The 18888-nt window shown below is 66.1% G+C and overlaps 2 protein-coding genes across 2 annotated transcripts; one reads left to right on the top strand and one right to left on the bottom strand.

The window, feature by feature from the left end:
- Nucleotides 1–1751: 1751 nt before the first annotated feature.
- Nucleotides 1752–18601, bottom strand: IDUA (alpha-L-iduronidase). Its single transcript, XM_060298843.1, is given in 14 exon segments — nt 1752–3610; nt 3732–3832; nt 4238–4314; nt 4390–4515; nt 4593–4714; nt 4821–5033; nt 5336–5552; nt 5659–5951; nt 5954–6205; nt 6303–6398; nt 6685–6792; nt 6943–7028; nt 17453–17593; nt 18363–18601. Coding segments are annotated over 14 exon segments (2082 nt in total). The 5' UTR covers nt 18506–18601; the 3' UTR covers nt 1752–3503.
- On the top strand, nt 9198–18014 carry SLC26A1 (solute carrier family 26 member 1). Its single transcript, XM_030876648.2, has 3 exons — nt 9198–9793; nt 13785–14406; nt 15107–18014. Exons 2-3 carry the CDS (start codon nt 13816–13818, stop codon nt 16634–16636), a joined length of 2121 nt encoding a protein of 706 aa, XP_030732508.1. The 5' UTR covers nt 9198–9793; nt 13785–13815; the 3' UTR covers nt 16637–18014.
- Nucleotides 18602–18888: the final 287 nt, after the last annotated feature.

The raw sequence follows: 18888 nt of genomic DNA, 5'->3' as shown, positions 1-18888 counted from the left end.
CCCTCCACGCCAAACCAAAATAGCACCATGTTTCTGGGGTTGGGTCCAGCATCAGGAACTGGGGAGACGTGAGGGTGGGGATTCCTTCTCTGTTCTCCGTATCACTCGCCAGATGGGTGCCGAGTGACAGATGATCACAGCATAACCCAGGGCGACACCGACCGGCTGAGGTCTGGACGTGTACCTTTACTGGACAAAATCCCACAGTCCGTGGCGCCAGTATGCAGCGCAGCTGGCTTTCCTGTCCCCCTCGAGGAAGGAGACCAGCGGGCTCCCGCACATGGCAGGCACGGCAGCCCACCTTCGGAGTCTGCCTGATGGTACCAACGCTCCCACCACCTGAACACGGTCCAGGGATCTTGGTTCCCTTGATGACATTATGCCTGTTAGACAGGGCGGCCAAGAGATGACAAGCGCCCTAGAGGCCTCGGTAAAGCCCATGCCCCCCGCAGCGTGAGAGGTAAACCTGCTGAAAGTCCAGGGAAGTTTGGGGGTACGACGGTCTGGCAACGCGGGCGTGTGCAGGACCACTTCTAGGAGGCACAGCGCTCAGTGCGGCTCTGGGTGGGGGAGCGGCCCACGCCACATCTGCACCTGCTGTTCTCACCCATCTCCTGGGCCCCAGGACACTCGCCCCTTGGGTGGGTAGCCCATCAGACCCCACGCAGCCTGGAGCATCTGTGGCAGACACCCGTGGCAAACGCCTCCAGCCCAGAGCCCTGGCATCCTGGAGCAAGTCCATCTCCTCCTGCGTCAAACACAATTCTCCACTTGAAAAGCAGCTCTGGGTCTGCCACTGAGCTCTGGGGCAGGTCCAACTCATTTACCAAGTGGCCACGTGACCCAAGGGCCCAGTGAGAAGACGGTGCACACAGCATTCGGTCCCGAATTTAAACATCAGAGCTGGGCCCAGGCGCGTCCAAAAGCGAGTCACGTGACCGGAGCCGCCAGCTCCTGAGCTGCCTGCTGCCTCTCCCTCAACCCACGGCCAGGGCTGCACGAAGAGCTTCCCGCAGCCGCGTGTGCACGCGCACCGGCGTCCCCGGCACGCAGAACCAAGGTGCACGCCCGGCTCAAGCAAGCAGCGTCCGACAGGTCAGCCGGTGGCCAGACCCAGAGCCACGAAGACAGGACACTTGGGGACAAAGGTCTGGGGACAGGGACAGAGAGGGTTCCGTGTCCTGCAGGAGAGCTACACCGCTCCAGGCAGCGTCCTCGACAGCAGGGGCTCATCAACGGGGCATGCCGATGTCAGCCTCTTTCTGCCATCTGTGACCACTCCGTGGGCCCAGGTGCAAAGTGGCCATGACAGCAGGGACGGAGGACGTGCACGGGCCAATTACGTGGACTTCCCGAACTCCCACCACAGCTCCCAGCCCAAGCCCAAACCAGCAAAGACCAGAACGCGGTCAGAGGATGGGGACACGCCAGCAACCCGGTGGCCGCTTGACAACACACAAGCCACAATGAAAGTGGAGATGGTGACTTACCCCTGGAGACGGCTGTGGCTTTGCTGTCCTGGCCAAGACGCAGGTGCCGCTGCTAAACCCCCATTGACTGCCCTGGAGCCACACCTGTCTCCACAGGAGGGGCCCATCTGAGATCTCTGCTCAGTGGGGCGTGCGGTGGAGTGTGCAGTGTCCAAGGAAGGAACCGGGGAACCCAGTACCCTTCCCAGTAAGCTGCGAGCTGAGATGGCCCCTGACCATCAGGGGTCCTCAGGCTACCGAACCAGCAGGTAGAGAAAAGGCTGCTTTAAAAAAATTTTTAATTGAAGTATAGGTGATTTACAACGTTCCATTAGTTTCTGGTGTACCGCAAAGTGATTCAGTTATATACATGTATATATAGGGTCGGCCAGAAAGTTCGTTCGGGTTTTTCCATAAGATCTGACGGAAAAATCCAAATGAACTTTTTGGCCAAGCCAATCTATATATTCCTTTTCACATTCTTTTCTATTACGGTTTATTACACGATATTGAATACAGTTCCCTGTGCTATACAGTAGGGCCTATTGCTTATATTTTATATATAGCAGCCTGTATCCCAAGAAGAGGCTGCTTTAACGCCGGAGTGATGCATTCCTCCCACCGCTACCGACCGGACTGGATCCCTCCGGTTCATACACTGCCGCTCTCACCCCCAGTACCTCAGACTGTGGCCTTATTTGGAGAGAGAGCTTTAAAGAGGTGATTCAAATGAGGTCCTGTGGGTGGGCCTGAATCCCACACGGCTGGTGTCCTTATAAGAAGAGGAGATCAGGACACAGACACACACAAAGGGACGACCCTGTGAGGACACGGGGGGGAGGCGGCCGTCCGCAAGGCAAGGAGAGCGCCCTCAGGAGGAACCCCTGCCCTCAGGCTGCGGCCTCCAGGATGCGAGAGAATGAGCCTCTGCTGTACGGGCCGCCTGCCCACCGTGGTGCTTGGTCACGTAGCCGCATGCAGCCAGAGCTTCCTGACGAGGCAGGAAGACAACGCCCAGAGACCGGGGGCCCACTGGGCACCCCAGCACCCCTTGTATGTAACAGCGGGGCCCCAGGCACCAAGCCCTGAAGCCTCCCCAGCGGCCAAGGGCAATGGGGACAGGTGCTGGCTTTGGGGTTCAGGTGGAGAACGCTCACGCTGACATCCCCAGCCCAGGATGAGGCCGCTGGTGGGCCCTGGTGCCCCGCCCTTTCCATGCGGACAGGAGCCGGGGGTGACTGGGCCTTGCCTTGCGTGTGCCCTGCCAGGCCTGCCTCACCCATCCCTGAGCCCAGGCGGCTCGGAGGGCAGCAGAGAGAGGAGGGTGGGTCGGAGCCCCCACTCCCGCTTGCATCGCTCCAGACTGGCTGCACCCCCGCTCCTCGCCACGTGGCCTCACCAGGTGGCCTGGGCTGGGCGTGGGGGTTGGGGAGGAACCCCAGGGCTCCACACCACCCCTCGTGGCTTCCCTGCCCCCGTCCACATGTCCATCCACAGTCCCCAAGTCGCCCTCTTCTGGGCGTGCTGCTTCCTCCTGGACCCAGGTAAGGAGCCCAGATGACTGCAGGAGTGGACACTGTCGGCCTCCCCTGCAACTGGGGACAGTCTGGGCCAGGCAGGGTGCAGGGGGCAGCCGGGCTGGGCCTCAGGAAGTGGGAACCCTCTGGGCCCTCCTGGCGCAGGGGCTGGGAATGGGGCCTGCTGCACCCAGCGGTGACGCCAGAGACCCCAGGCGCGCAGGGCTGGGCAACTCACACCTGTCTGCGCTCGACCCGAGTCCCATCCCGGCTCCCACAGGCAGGGGTGGGGCGAGGCGGGGATGGCCTCACTCCAGCCAGGCCTCGTGTCTGCCCAGTGCCCACCACGAAGGCCGTCCCCATTACTGTGCGTGGAAAGGCACTTTAAGGGGGTGAATGAGGGGCAGGAGGGGACAAACAGAGGGGATGACCGGCTGACGGCACTCTGGCCCAGCATGGCTTCTGGCCACCCAGGCTTACGGTCAGCACAGGTCCAGTCGCGGGGCAGCAGTGGCCCTCATGGGGCAGGGACCCCCAGGTACCACACGGGGCTCGAGAAGGGGCCTGGTCGGGCCCAGTAGTCCACAGCACGAACCCGGTAGGAGCCGGAGACAACAGCCGTGTCTGAGGATACAAAGGTACGTGCCTGCCCTTGAACCTGAACCCCTCTGATCCCCCCAAACTCCAGGTGCCGGAAGGCCCTGGACCCCGCCCCACAGGGACTGTGCTGAGGCAGCAGGCACACCTGGGCTGAACACAAAGAGGTTAAAGGTCGAAGGCTTCCTGTTGATGGGCAGGTACACCACACCCTCCGGGGAGAACTGGATCTCGTAGGTCCACAGGCACCTGGGGAAGGTCAGGCAGGACCAGGGCTGGGGTCCAGGGGGGCTGGCAGGCAGGGGGCGCCCAGAGCCCTACTCCCCTCCAGCCCCCTTCCTGGCCCCTGCCCGGGGCCCAGGACACTCTTCCTGCAATGACAAAGGGCCACACTGGCTGAGAGGAGGGGTCTGGAACACGTGCCAGGGGCAACTGGCCTGTGTAGGCGCCCCCACCCTACATCACAGAAGCACAAAGTCATGAGCCATTTGTGCCAACAGTGGGGGCAGCTGTATGGGCGGTGGAGAGCGCAGTCCGCGTGGGGTGACCAAAGGGCCACAGAGAGTGGCCACATGGGCGCTGCAGCCCGGAGGATCTGGGGGCCCAGGGCGCGTTGGGGGGGCAGGGGTAGGGGTGGTGGCCGCACTCACGTACTTGGAGCCCACACGCTCATCGGACCAGACCAAAAGCAGCTGCCCGCGGGTCAAGGGGAGAGCGCGGAGCCGGGTCACCTGCGGGAGTGAGGCACCGGGACTGGTTGGGGGCGGGGCGACCGGGGCGGCGGCGGGAAGGGGACTGCCACTTGCCTGCCCCGGCGGCTCCTCCGGGCGCGCGCACACGTGCACCAGCCAGAGCGAGGGCAGAGGAAGCTCTGGGCGCAGCGTCAGGCGGCCGCTGCTGGGAAAAGGGAGCGGCATCACGGCCGCGGGATCCTGGGGACAGAGTCAGGGGCTCAGGGCCCTCGGACCTCGGGAGCCGCCCCGCCCCTTACCCCACGCTCCCCGCGGACCTCGGCCGCGCGCATGCGCCGGAACTGCTCAGCAGAGGGGTAGACGGGCCTGCCCAGGCGCCGCCACTCGCCGTAGGGACTGCAGAGCCGGTTGTCCATGTACAGCTGGACAAAGACGACCTCTGCGGAGCGGGATGCTGGGGCCGGGCTCGCCTCCTCCAGGCCCCGCCCCGCCAGAGCTACCCCCACCCAAGGAGCTGGAGCCCCCTCTCTGGGAGCCCTGCTTACCCGGACCCGGGGGCACCCCGTACAGGCTCAGAGTCAAGGGTACGCTGCGGTTGGCATGGGCGCGGGTGTCGTCGCTCGCGTAGACCAGCACCGTGGCGCGCCAGGCATCGGCGGGGCCCACGGGGTGGTGGGTGCTGGCCAGGACGCCCACCGTGTGGTTGCTGTCCAGCACCGTCCCGTCCCGCGACACCTCAGCCCAGAGCTGCTCGCCGTCTACGGGGGTTAGAGGGGTCACCACGCAGAGTCGTCGCCCCTCGACCTTCCCAGGGCCCGCTTCCCACCATTTGCCCTCCTCCACTGGAGGTCCCCGGCCACACCACAATCTCTGTGACCCACTGAGCTGGGGAAGGGTGGGGAGGGACAAGAAACATGCTCCCGGCTCCCCAGCAAGGCACATCCTTCCGTGGGCCTTTGCACAAGCTACTCCTGGCCTAGAACGACATCCCCATCCAACTGAGGCTTCGTCCTGGCCCCGCCCTCGCAGGAAGTGACGCGAAACCCGGCACGCGGCTCACCCAGCAGGGCCAGCAGGGCCATCGCCGTGAGCACCGGCTTGCGCAGCAGCTGCACGTGCGGCGGGCGCGTGTTGTTGACCTGGAAGCGCGCAGTGAGCGTGCGTTGAGAGAAGGGGTGCGGGTGGTAACTCAGGAAGGCGTTGTCGTTGCTTAGGAGCGCGTAGCGGACGGAGGAGCTGGTGTTGGCCACCAGCAGGTTCTGGTGCTGTGCGATGACCTGCGGGAATCGGGGTGGCTGGGAACGCGACCGCGGGGTCCGCCTGCCTGCCCCTCCCACCCGGGAGAAAGGCCTCCCCCGGGGGCGGGCCTGGCGGCGGGCCCACCTTCACGACCATGGCAGCGTAGGTCACGTCGGCCCTCCAGGGCTGCGGCAGGGACCAGCCCACCAGCGGGTCGGCCTCGTCGTTGTAAACGGGGGTGTCCGCGAACTTGGGGAAGAGCCGCTGTATCTGCCGCACGACCGCCGCCTCCTGCTCCAGGATGTAGATGGAGCTGCCCGCGCCCTGCGCAGAGGCCCCGCCTGAGCAACCCCCGAGACCGCCGCGGAGGGGCGGCGGGGCTGCAGGCAGCAGGCGGGCATTCTGGGGTTGCCGCGTGCGGGGGACCCCCGCGTAGGCGCTGGGTTGGGGGCGGGGACGGACGGAAGGGCGGGGATCCCGGGCTTGACCTTCTTGTGGAGGGCGATGTAGTCCAGCCTCACGCCCACCTCCCCGGTGAAGAAGTTGGTGCCGTTGTGGCAGTGCTCCAGGAGGCCCCAGCAGAGCGGGGAGCGCGGCAGCGGGTGGAAGGAGTCTCCGGGGCCGCCCAGGCGCAGAGCCGAGCTGGCGGCTCGCAGACCCTCGGAGCAGGCGTCGTAGTAGTTCAAGAAGCCTGGGCGGGAGGGACACCGAGTCCACACCCCCGCGCCGGAGGGGCGGCTGCCACCCCCTCTCAGATCCGCAGGACCCCAGGAGGCCGGCCTGCCCACCTTGCAAGGTCATGGACACGTTGTCAAAGTCGTGGTGGTCCGGCTCGTTCCACGTCTCGAAATTCCACTTGGAAACGTGCTTGAGGCCGTACCTACCTGCAGAGGGTCCCTACTGTGGCGAGAGGGCCCCTCCCCTGGGGCAGGGTCATGAGCTCATGGGGATCCCCAGGGAGGGCAACCATGGTGGGGGGTTTGGATGTGACCGGAGTGTCTGATTCCCTACGAGCTCGCCGCCCACCGACTTGCCCCCCCTCCCCCATCAGGAGGCCCTGGTTCAGTGGGGTTCATGATGAGAAGACCAGGAGGTGGCCCGGGTGGGCGTGGGAGGAGAGCCTGCCCAGGAGTGCCCACCCTGTCCCCGCAGGGCACGCGCCCCACCCACCGATGTATCTCCTGGCCAGGAGGGAAACCAGGTTCTTCCACTCGAACACCTGCCGCTCGTCCTCGAAGTCAGTGAAGCGTCCGGAGGGGCTGCCCATCAGCTCAAAGCCTGCAGCACGTGAGGGTGGCTGTGCTCACCTGCCTGTCTCCACCAGGCCGGCACTGAGGGAGGCCCTGAGTGGGCAACCAGGAGGACAGAAGGGCCAGGCCAAGGGGAGGGGGTGGGGCCAGCAGTACAGAGGCGAAGCTGGCAGCTTACCTGGGACGAGCTGGTTCTCCCTGAGAAGGTCCAGGTACCGGTCCAGGTGGGTGAAGTTGTAGCTCAGGCCCTGCCTGGCTGACCCCCTGTAGAAGGACACTCAGTGTCAGGATGGGGGAAGGTGGGCCCGGGACTGGAACCGTGGCCACATTCAAGCAGCTAAGAAACCTGCAAGGTGCCGGGCAGGACTAGGCTCCAGACTCAGCTGGCCCCTCTCCTCAGAAAGCATAACTATGTACGCCTATCAGTCGCTCACAGCCTAGTATGAACTAGGGTGTCTGTGCTGGAATCCCACCCTCGAGCCTTCAGGGGCTCAGAACAGCCTGAGGGAGGGGGCAGGCGGGTCTTTCGGGAAACGTACAACAGGATGGAGGGGGGAGAACAGGCATCCTAAAGACAGCTGACAGTGAAGCGGGAGGCCGTGGGATGAGCCTGGCAGGACCCCATGGTGCCACATCCTGCTTCCCTGCACCTCCTGGAGGCCAGGGCCCCAAACTCGGCTCCACACTCTGAGAGGCAATGTGGACAGGCAGGAGAGGGAGAAGGGCAGCCTCCCCACCCTGCACTCATCCCTGCGGTGGAAATGAATTCGTGATAAGCAGCAGGAAAGCAGCTAGCGGGCCTGGGGCAGAAGAGGGGTGTGGGTTGTGAGAGACGCAGTCACACGGGGCCTCGTGACAACGGTGAGGATGGGATCCTGACTCGGGATGGGACCCAGGGTGGCATGGGGAGTCCTCTCAGGGGTCGAAGCAGAGCAGTACCGTGACTTCTTTTATGTGTTTGTAGGACAATTTTTTAGAACAGTTCTGGATTCACAGCAAAATTGAGACGGAGGTACTGAGATTTGCCATTTACCCCCAGCCACGCTCTCTCCCCACGTGCACAGCCTCCCCCATGCTCAACATCCCAGAGTGGGACTTCTGTTACAACTGATGGACCTACACTAACATCACAGCCACCCCAAATCCACAGTCCACATTAGGGCTCACCTGGTGATGTACATTCTGTGGGCTTGGAAGAATGTCTACTGGCGTGTATCTACCACTGTAGTATCACACAAAGTATTTTTACTGCCCTAAAAATCCTCTGTGCCGCACCTCTTCATCCTCCCCCACCCCAAACCCCTGACGTGTTTACTGTCTCCATAGTTTTGCCTTTGCCATGTTTTGAAAGGATCCCTTCATCGGCCCATTGGAGCCAGAGTGGGAGCTGGAAGACGGTTCCCCGAGGGAGGTATGGTGCCCAGACTGGGTGGTGTTGGTGGCAGCAGCAAGGGGGAGCTGGAGCGGACGGATTTAGGAGGCCGAGGGGCCAGCGTCCTCTGCCGGACTGGAGGGGAGCTGGGAAGGGGGGGTTCTGCACAACCGTGGGTTTCGCTTGAGCGCCTGCGGGTGCGTGCAGTTGGCAGAGGCAGGCGGGGGAGTAAGATGGGTCTCGAACGCGCTGGCGTGGAAGTGGTGCACCTGGGGTCGGGGGCTGGGTGAGGAAACTGGTGGTCAGCCGTCAGGCCAAGGCAAGGAGGGCGAGGCAGGCTGAGTAGAGCACCGAGCCTGGGGCTGATGCGGCAGCCTGGGGTGGCCCAGATGGGTGGGCCGGCAGAGGGTCTGAGGGCTTCCCCTTAGGGCACGCCTGGTCCATCCACAGTTCTGAGGGGGAGGGCGGACACGTTCTAGAGGGCGTGCAGCTGCGCCCTCTAGTGGCATCCAGGTGCGTCCCGCCTGCGCGGCGGCGAGGGAGGGGCGACGAGGGATCAAGGTGGAATCTGGCCCTGAACCGCTCTGGGTCTAAGTCTCCCAGTCAGTCCCACGCCAGTCTGGCCAGCCCAGCGCTGTCCCCCTGAGGGACAGCGAGGGTCTGGACAAGTCAGCACGTCCCTTCCGGGCCTCCTCTGCCCCACTCGCCACTGCACAAGGTCAAGGCCGAGCCACCACGCAGACAGGGTGCCTCTGGCTCTCACCAGGCCAGGCCACGTCTTCCCACCTCCGGAGCCCAGACCCACAGCACGTGCGCAGCGGGGGTCCGCCCTTCCCCCTTCCAAAGGTCACAACCAGTAGCAAAGGAAAAAACTTCAGCGCTCGGGTAAAACTTAAATGCGTGGCAGCGGCCGGGCTCCAAAGTCCCCCAGATGGGGGTGGGGGAGCCGGCGTGGGGGATGGGCGACGCATGCACAGTGGAGGCCCGGGCACGGGTGCCAGGCTTTCTCTGCAGATCCTGGCAGCGCTGGGCCGGCTTGGGGCGGGGGCGGGAGCACATCAGGCCTCGGGTAAATGCTGTGTGGCGCTCAGTGTCCTGGGCCAGCGGGGTGTCACCAGGGGAGCCCCAGCTGCAGAGCCGATCTCAGCCCGTCACTCTGAGTAGACTTGAGTGTCCGCTGACCCAGCGCCGGCACCCAGAAATGCCCTAGGAGTCAGTAACCTGCCCCCCGGGGACCAGAGGACCCAACCTTGGGGTGATCCCAGGCCCAGAAACCCCGGGGAGCAGTCCTCAGGCCCCACTGTCGGTGCCTAGGTCTCCATCCGTCTCAGCCTCCGTTGGGAGGGGAATTTGAGAGATCAAAGCTAGCGAGGGGGCTGAGCCAGGTGTAGCGCGCAGCCCACCCCTGCAGAGGCCCGGGTCACAGACGCAGTCCGGCCCGAGAGCCACGCAGGGGGCCGAACCTGGGCGCGAGGCACAGGCGGTGGCGCCTCCCGCTCCTGGCCCGGCACTTGGGCCGGGGCAGCCGAGGCTGCACAACGACTTTATTCACTGCACGCCGGCGGCCGTCAGGAACGCCTGCACCAGGAACGCCCCCCACCCCCCATCCCTGGGCCTGAGCGCGTGCGCCGCGAGGACCCAGCAGCACCCAGGACTGGTGAGTGCTCGGGAGCGCGGGGCGGGGCCCCAGGCCTCGCGTGCTCGGGCGTGGAATCTGGGGAACACAGGGTGGGGATCGGGCCGGGTGCAGATGGGGCCGCGCTTGCTCGTCTGGCAAAGGGAGGGACGCACTCGTGGGAGGGGGCGCAGGGGGTTTGGAAATGTGCTGGGTGGGGCCCGGGCCGCGCGTGCGTGGCTTGGGGGAGCACTCGCGGGAGGAGGCGCAGAGCGGGGGTACGTGTGGAAATGCACGGGGGGGAGCCCGGGGCGCGCGTGGTCGGCAGGGATGGCGGGGCGCGGGGCCAGGGTGGGGAAATACATGAGCGCGCTCAGAGGGGGAGACACAGACCCGCCGCTGCGGGAAACCAGCAGCCACAGCCAGGGTCCGGGGCTGCGAAGACGCCGGCCGGCCGGGGAGGCAGGAGAGTCGCTCTTCTGGAACTGGGAGCCCTGGGGTCTGGTTCTCGGGGCCCTGGAGCCCAGCCTCTTTTCACTTGCGGGGATACATGGCTCCTTTCCAAATAAGTGTACTCAGTGGCTTAAAATGGTGATTTAAAGACCAATATTAAAATAACCATGTGGCACAGGACTGGGCAGGAGGCAAGATGAGGGCGGTCCCAGCAGGCGGAGGTGCTGGAGACCCCACGCCCCGTGCTGGTTAACCCGTGCCAGGGTCCTGTGGCCCCCCTGCCCCAGTGGAGGAGTCTGCAGTGGGCCTGCGGAGGTGAAGGGGGACAGTGGGCCTCGGCCAGCAAGGCCCCAGGACCCAAGACGCTCGCCTGTGTGCCTGGTCAGACGGCAGCATGAAAACCACAGTCCTCAAAGCACAGAGGGACAGGCAGGGTGGGGGGGCGCTTAGGCCCCGGGGTCCTGCAGTTCTCTCTCAGCTGTATCTCTTCACCTGCTTAGAGGGGCTGGGGGAGTAGAGGCCCAGTCCCTGCCACCAAGGCAGCCAAGGTCAGGCCCCTTGCGGTGCAGCTGGATGGGGGACACGGGTGCTGCAGCGCTGAGAACAGCCCCTCCCTGAAACATAAATATCTCCACCTGCCTAAAATCCCACCACAGGTGCTCCAAACCTAGGCAGCCCCTGAAAGCCCTGTCCCCACCTCCTGAGAGGGGGAGGGGCCGCCGCCCCCATTCACCCCTCCCTTCCCCGGCAGTGGGCCCAGCCGCCACCTCTGCCCACACGTGTCACGCAGGGAGTCCCCACGATGCCGCCCCGCCAGTAGCTGGGTTGGGAGATAAGCGTGTTATGACCCCTCGGTGGCCCCTCCACTCCAGCCCTGAGAGGACTCTTATCTGCCCCTGAACTGCTGTGACTTTCCCGCCAGCGCTCTGGGCGGTGGCTCCTGTAAACCACATCCTTGGGCAAACAGCACCCCCAGGACTGAGTGGGTACCGCGCAGGAGGCCCCGGGCTCTGCCCTGGGTGGCTGGGTTCAGACTCCGGAGGGCGGGGCGAGACCTCGGGGCCCAACACAGACTCTTGAAGAACAAGTAATCGGACGGACGCGGCATCGCAGTGGGGCCTCGGCCCCGACCACTCCTCCCCCTTGATGCAGGTGTGCAGACCCTCCCACTCTCTGGCTATCCCCCCAGCCACCCTGGGGTTCCACTCCCACCTCTGCCCCCAAATGGGGCCTCTGGTCTTTCCCATCCGGGCCACGGATGTGGCAGAACTTTCAGGGAGGCTCTGGAGGCAAGTCCCAAAGTGAGACTGAACGTGGGAGGTGCCTGGATGGAGCTCCCCCCACCCCCTGCCCCAGGCTTTGGGAGACAGCAGGCCCAGGCCAGCTCAGCCTTGCAGCCCCGTCAGAGGGACCCCTCGCAGCCTCTCAGGCCTCCCCTCCGGGACGGAGAACACTCAGGGCTGCGGTGTTCTTTCCCCACGTTGCCCCTCAGGCACCCACTTGTTCATTTTGAAGATGTGAGAACTGAGGTTCTGAGTAATTTTAAAAACAGCAGCGCACTCTTAGTTAACTGTACGTGGGACACGAGGGTAGTCATCTAAAGGGAACGTTTACCTTCACACCGGCCCCATGAGGCAGGTCCCGCTGGCCCTGGAGTGTGGATGGAGGCGTGGCGAGGCCAGGCGGCCACCCACCGCACCGGGCCAGCACCTGGCCGGGATCCAGGTGGTGGGGCTGCAGGGGACAGAACCAGGACCCCCGTCCCTGCAGCAGGAAGGGCACACCTGGCTGCTAATTGTGTCCTGATGCCTGGCAGCCCTCCAGTCCTCGGCCACACACACCCCCGCCCCGCCCCCAGCGGCCTTGCGCCTGCTTTCCACACAACATGGGCTACTCTGCGCCCAGCTGGCTCCCGCGGGGACCAGACCCATCTCCTGGCAGACAGGATGTCCCGGGATGGGACTCGGAGACCAGCCCCTCCCTCGGACCCCCATCCTTGCCCACACTCCAGGGTCCTGGGAGCCATGGCACTGGGCCCCAGAGCCGAGGGGTCGCACGCTGCCTGTTCCCCCGCCCCTCCCCCAACACAACTGGCCAGGCTCCTGAGCTTCTGCCTCCCGCAGGGGCCCAGAGTCCAAGCTTCCCGCTCCAGCCACTCAATGCCCCAGCCCACCTGTCCCGCACCCGGAGCCCTGCTCCTGGGAGGCTGGAAGCTTGTAAGAGCCCCACACAATTGTAACTATCTGTGAGCCTCTGATTACAGTACAACTCCCCGAATTAGCCGCTCAGGTAATGCTCATCTGGGGGAACCTATGACTCAGCAATCTTCGGAGTAAATGATTTAACCGCACGCCCAGCACAGCCGAGCAGTCAGATGCTAGGCACAGGGCACTGCCCGCCGGTCAGTGCCAGGCCAGCTCCGTGCCTGAGCCCACCACCCGCACGCCCAACCCGCTAACTGAGCCCAAGGCCCCGGGGACAGACAAGCTAGGTCCGCACTCTCTGCCGAGCCCGCGAGGGGCCCCCTCAGGTAAGAGGCCCCCTGGGACCCTGCGGCAGGACAGCGACAGCTCTAGACAGCTCGGCCACAGCAGAGGCCAGCCCCCTGGATGGAGCAGAGGGGCAGGACGCTGTGAGTGGAGAGGCCCGATTCCACTGTTTCCTTTGTGGGCTCCCCGTTGTTTAAACAGTCACTCAGTCGACACACCTGGACCTCGGGGGCTGGCTGAGCTCAAGGTGTCCAGGGACCCCCGTGTAGTGAGGTCTTCAAAGGAAAGAAACAGCTCCCCTAGCATCCCCCAAAGGGCAGGCCTGCCACTCGAGCCCTGGGGGCGGCGCCCGCCTGCCCACACCTCACACCAGGCCGGGACGAGCGCCCATCCTCCACACCCGGGGACACCCCAGGCCCCGCATCCCCAGCCAGTGCACACACTGCGCCAGGGTGACCAGGCTCTGAGGAAGCAGAGACCATCTGCTTCATGTCACCAAGAGGGGGACAGCAAGAGCCGAAGTCCTGGCGGACCTCAGCACAGCTGTGAACGGGACGCCCTGGTGCTCGCTGAGCACAGAGGCAAGGTCAGCCTCGGCCGGGTGGCAGGCTGCCCTCTGGAGAGCAGGGACGGTTGGCACGTGTGTTCCGCGGTGCGCCTGTGCGGCCTGAGCCACCAGCCAAAACCCAGAAGCGTTAACCCTCACCGGGAAAGGGGCCTGCTGTCCCAGAACACCCTGCAGGCGACGGACACCAGTCACCCCCGCTCCCCTCCCAGCCGGCCCCTCAAAGCACGTTCCAGGAATTCTGCCGCAAGGACCGGGCAGTGGCAGGCGCTGCTGCAGCACAGATTTGGGGTCCTGGCATCTGCAAGGCTCTTCCCGCCAGCAGGGCCGCAGTGCAGAGGTGATGGAGGGACGGCCAGAGGGGGCTGTGGTGGTCCGGGCGGCTCCGGGGGAGCGGAGGGGCCTCGGGCACGGACGGAGAGCAGTGGAGCTTGTTCTGGCCACGCGAGTCTGGGTCTCCGTGACGCCCTGACTCTGACACGTCTCGCCACCCCAGCAATGACACCCACTTCTGCCCACCCTGCAGGTTTTCTCGGGGGGCGGGCCGGTGCCCCACGATGGCAGCGTCCCCTGAGTGCACACAGCAGGGCAGGGGGCTGGCGCTGGTTCGCCGGCGGCCCCCCGCACCCCCAGGCCTGCGAGAGGCTCTGAAGGCCCGGCTGTGGCGGAGCTGTTCGTGCAGCGTGCAGGGGGCCTGGGCGCTGCTGCAGAACCTGCTCCCCGCCACGCGCTGGCTCCGCCAGTACGAGCCTCGGGAGGACCTGGCGGGTGACGTCATATCCGGGCTGGTCATCGGCATCATCTTGGTGCCCCAGGCCATCGCCTACTCACTGCTGGCCGGGCTGCAGCCCATCTACAGCCTCTACACGTCCTTCTTTGCGAACCTCATCTACTTCCTCATGGGCACCTCACGCCACGTCTCCGTGGGTATCTTCAGCCTGCTCTGCCTCATGGTGGGCCAGGTGGTAGACCGCGAGCTCCTGCAGGCCGGCTTCGACCCCGCCCAGGACGGCCCGGGGCCCGGGGCCAACCGCAGCGCCCTCAACGCCTCGGCCACCATGCCGGCGCTTGGGCTGCAGGACTGCAGCCGGGACTGCTACGCCATCCGCGTGGCCACCGCCCTCACGCTGCTGGCCGGGGTTTACCAGGTGAGGAGCCGGGCCTGGGCCTAGACAGGCTGGCTCAGCCACTCAGAGCAGCCCTCCAGGTACTGGTCGCCCCCCTGCAAGGGCCAAGCCCGCGGGAGACAGGAGGTCAGGGCAGTGGCTTAACCCGCAAGGCGAGGAGAGAACAGGGCATAGGCAGAAGTGGGTGCGTGACAGCACCCCAGGTCGGGGCACCAGAGGGGCTGAGGGTGCCCGGGGTCGGGGGCCTGCCTGGCCAGCTGCAGAGCGTGGCCTCGGGCCCAAATGTGCCCCCACTTGGCCTGCACATCCTCCCCAGCTTCCTGTCCCAAGTGGGATCCTGGGAACTGCCTTCCCGCCTGCCTTCCCACGGCCTCCCCGCACCCAGCCCTCACTGGACCAGGGCTGTCCACCCCAACGTCGCCCCCTCCCAAGAGCCACCTCAGGTTCTTCCTCTCAGCTCCAGGTCCCCCGGGAGGGGGGCGGTGCTGTGGACAGGGCCGAGGAAGGAGCTGCCTTCCGATGCCCAGAGCCCGCGTGTGTGAGACCACGGTGAGCGTCGTGGCCACAGCGTGCACTCCAGCGTCTGCCGTGCCTGTGCGCGCCCACGTATGTGCAGGCGGCTGCGGGTGGGGTCCACGTGGGAAATAAGCAATGAGAGGAAGGGAGGTCCGGCTCTGTGCTATGCCCGCGCCCTGCGGCCCTGACCACGCTCTGTCTGCAGGTCCTCATGGGCATCCTCGGGCTGGGCTTTGTGTCCGCCTACCTCTCGCAGCCGCTGCTGGACGGCTTCGCCATGGGGGCCTCAGTGACCATCCTGACCTCCCAGCTCCGACACCTGCTGGGCGTGCGGGTCCCGCGGCACCAGGGGCCGGGCCTGGTGGTCAGCACGTGGCTGAGCCTGCTACGCAGTGCCGGGCAGGCCAACCTGTGCGACGTGCTCACCAGTGCCGCATGCCTGGCCGTGCTGCTGGCGGCCAAGGAGCTCTCGGACCGCTACCAGCGCCACTTGAAGGTGCCGCTGCCCGCAGAACTGCTGGTCATCGGGGCGGCCACGCTCGTGTCCCACTTCGGGCAGTTCCACGAGCGCTTCGGCTCCAGCGTGGCTGGCGACATCCCCACTGGCTTCATGGCCCCACATGTGCCAGACCCGGCGCTGGTGTGGCGCGTGGCGCTGGACGCCGCGTCCCTGGCCCTCGTGGGCTCCGCCTTCTCCATCTCGCTGGCGGAGATGTTCGCCCGCAGCCATGGCTATTCTGTGCGCGCCAACCAGGAGCTGCTGGCTGTGGGCTGCTGCAACGTGCTGCCGGCCTTCTTCCACTGTTTTGCCACCAGCGCCACCCTGGCCAAGAGCCTGGTGAAGACAGCCACCGGGTGCCGCACGCAGCTGTCCAGCGCGGTGAGCGCCGCTGTGGTGCTGCTGGTGGTGCTGGCGCTGGCGCCCCTGTTCCGGGACCTGCAGCGGAGCGTGCTGGCCTGCATCATCATCGTCAGCCTGCGTGGGGCCCTGCGCAAGGTGCGGGACGTGCCGCGGCTGTGGCGGCTCAGCCCTGCCGATGCTCTGGTCTGGGTGGCCACGGCGGCCACCTGCGTGCTGGTCAGCACCGAGGCCGGGCTCCTGGCCGGCATTCTCCTCTCACTGCTCAGCCTGGCCGGCCGCACACGGCACCCACACGCTGCCCTGCTCGCCCGCGCCGGGGATTCCAGCTTCTACGGGGACCCAGCAGAATTTGAGGGCCTGGTCCCCGAGCCTGGTGTGCAGGTGTTCCGCTTCACGGGGCCCCTCTACTACGCCAATAAGGACTTCTTCCTGCAGTCGCTCTACAGCCTCACCGGGCTGAACGCGGGCTACGCAGCCGCCTGGAGGAAGGAGCGGGGCCCGCGGGTGGGGGCTGGCGAGGCAGAGCCTGTCGAAGGCAGGGACCTGGGTCCCGGGAGCAGCACGGCTGCACTGGTGCCCTCGGCGACCCGCTTCCACGCAGTGGTCATTGACTGTGCCCCGCTGCTGTTCCTCGATGCTGCCGGCCTGGCCACGCTGCAGGACCTGCGCCGAGACTACGGGGCCTTGGGCATCACCCTGCTCCTGGCCTGCTGCGGCCCCTCGGTAAGGGACACCCTGAGGAGAGGCGGCTTCCTCGGGGAGGACCCGGGGGACGCGGCCGAGGAGGGGCAGCTGTTCCCCAGCGTGCACTGCGCCGTGCAGGCGGCCCGAGCCCGCTGCCAGGAGCCGGTTGCCGCCAACTACACCCTCTAACAGAGCCGGTATCTGCCGCCAGCCTCCACTCCCACCACCCATCACTGCAATCTTGCTGTCGCCTGGTGCCTCCAATCTAGAGGACCCAGGGAACCCCAAATGGGATGGAGAGTGGCAGTGAACACACACAAGGACCCAGACACTTGAGAACCCTCAACTGCACCTTGGAGACAAACGCTGCCTCGGCACCAGCCTGGGCCCAGTGCTGTGCATCTGTGGTCCGTGGAGCCGGCCTGACAGTTGGTGTCCCGTCTTACTTGAACAAGGACCCGGAGGCAGTCACGTGGCCTCCAAGGTGCCAAAAGGACGTTGGTCCCTTGGCCCGCTAGCACCCCCCCACCAAGTGAGAGCTGGCAGCTCTGGCCAGGGGTGAGAGTCTCTGTGTCTAGGAAACCCCGCAATGCACACACCCAAGTGTCTCTTACACCCTGTGCCTCAGCCCCCACAGGGGCTGGCAGGGCCAAAGGCAGACGTGACCAACACGACCTCAGCCCGGCCCCTGGCGTGGCATCCCCACAGTCTGAGCATAGAGCGAGGGTGCCCACTCGCCCGATCCAGGGGCTGCCCCAGCAGCCACAGCGCCTGTGCTGCCAGGAGGGTGCCCTCCATCCTCCCCTGCCCCCAGGATGCTTGGCCGAGAAGCACAGGGGCAATGGCTTCTTGGAGCAGGCGTCCCCCACCCCGTCACCCCGCCATGGCCTGGTACTTCATTGTCCTCCACACCCAGACGCCACTTTCTCTCAGTCTCCGTCTGCATCTCCATACGCTGGGCTCTGCCCAGCTGCCCCCAGGCTGCCCATCCCCTCCATCACCCACCTGGCCGTGATGAGGTCCAGCAGCCAGTGGGTCCGAACCTGTTCCATGCCACCATGAGGGACGGCACCCACGTAGGCCAGGTTGAGCTGCTGGTCCCAGCTGAGGTCATACCGGTCAGCCTGGCTGTGCGGCAGTGGGGGACTGGGCACAAAACAAGGGGAAGCAGAGGCATTAGTTCCCTTGAGTGGGGCTAGCGGAGGGGCCTCAGCACAGGCCCCACACCTACAAACTCAGGGCAAGGACCGGGGCGTGTCTGCTGGTGAGTTTTACTGTCCCTGATGTAATAAACTGCCCCCTAGTGCCAGGACTGTGACGAAGTCTCAGGTTTATGGGGGTCGGGGGCTCCCAGAGAGATCACATTCCCACCCTGCTCCCTGCCCCACCGGCCGGGAGATATCAGCTCCAAGTCTGACAGAGGCAATCGGGGACACCAGGGACGGGGACAGGTCCCACTGCAGGGACGTCGAACGTTCTGGGGTTGCCCCCTCGAGGGGGTCCCGGTCTGCGCCAAAGAGTAGTGTCCTGGGCCACAGCCCCTCCTGCAGCCTAGGCTGCCGCGGTTGGCCACCAGGCTCTTCAGCCTCTGGGGGGTGACCAGGCACACTCAGGACCTGGCCCCAGGCCCCCACCACACGGGGCAGCCGCTCAGCTAGAAAACCTCCGCAGCACCGGAAACATCGCATAGAGCCAGCGAACAGAGAGGAGGTCCCCACTCTGAGGCTGGACCCGAAAGGAAGGAGCGAGCCGCGGCCCTCCTCACTTCGGAGCGCCTACTGCAGGTCTCTCCAGGTGCGACACGGGGGTCCCGGAGGCCCGGGCCGGGGTGCGCGGCCGCGGTTTGGGAAGAGCGCGCAGCGAGCAGGGGCGTGCTGGGCCGCTCCGACCTCAGTGTCCCCCGCGGAGCGCTCACCAGAAACCGGTGCTCCTCCAGAAGGGCTGCAGGGGACGCAGCGCGCGGGCCGCGTCCACGCGCACCAGGTGCGGAACCTCGGCGGCCGCGAGGGACGCGGCCAGGAGCGCGAGCAGCGCGGCACGGGGGCGAGGTGGGCGCATGGCGGGGGCGCAGGGGACGCAAGCTCCGGGCACGGGAGCACCCCAATCCCAGGAGACCCACCCGGCCCTCCGCGCTCCGGGAGCCGCGGTCCGCGCCCCGCGCCCCGCGCCCCGCCCGCCGGTTCCGCCTCCGGGTCGCGCGCCACGTGACCGCCGGCACGGGGCGGGGCCTCGGCAGAAGCGGGCCGGGCGGGGGTCTGGCGGGCCGCGGGCGGTGGGCGGGGCCGGAGCGGTGGGCGTGGAGCGGGGCTGTGGGAGGGGAGCGGCCGGGAGGGGAAAGCAGGAGGCGTGGGCGGGGTCTGGCGGGAGGCGGCCGTGGAGGCGGGCCCGGGGCGGTGGGCGGTGGGCGTGGGGCTGGGTGGCGGGGCGGGGAGCTCCCGCAG

This window comes from Globicephala melas, chromosome 5 (assembly GCF_963455315.2).
Source record: "Globicephala melas chromosome 5, mGloMel1.2, whole genome shotgun sequence".
In the NCBI taxonomy this organism is placed as follows: Eukaryota; Metazoa; Chordata; class Mammalia; order Artiodactyla; family Delphinidae; genus Globicephala; species Globicephala melas.
This window is presented reverse-complemented; position numbering and strand designations above follow the sequence as displayed.

Coding starts and splice junctions, on each gene's coding strand:
- SLC26A1 (XM_030876648.2), top strand. CDS start 13,816: ATGGCAGCGTCCCCTGAGTGCACACAGCAGGGCAGGGGGCTGGCGCTG. Junction 14,407..15,106: donor TGCTGGCCGGGGTTTACCAG/GTGAGGAGCCGG, acceptor CTCTGTCTGCAG/GTCCTCATGGGCATCCTCGG.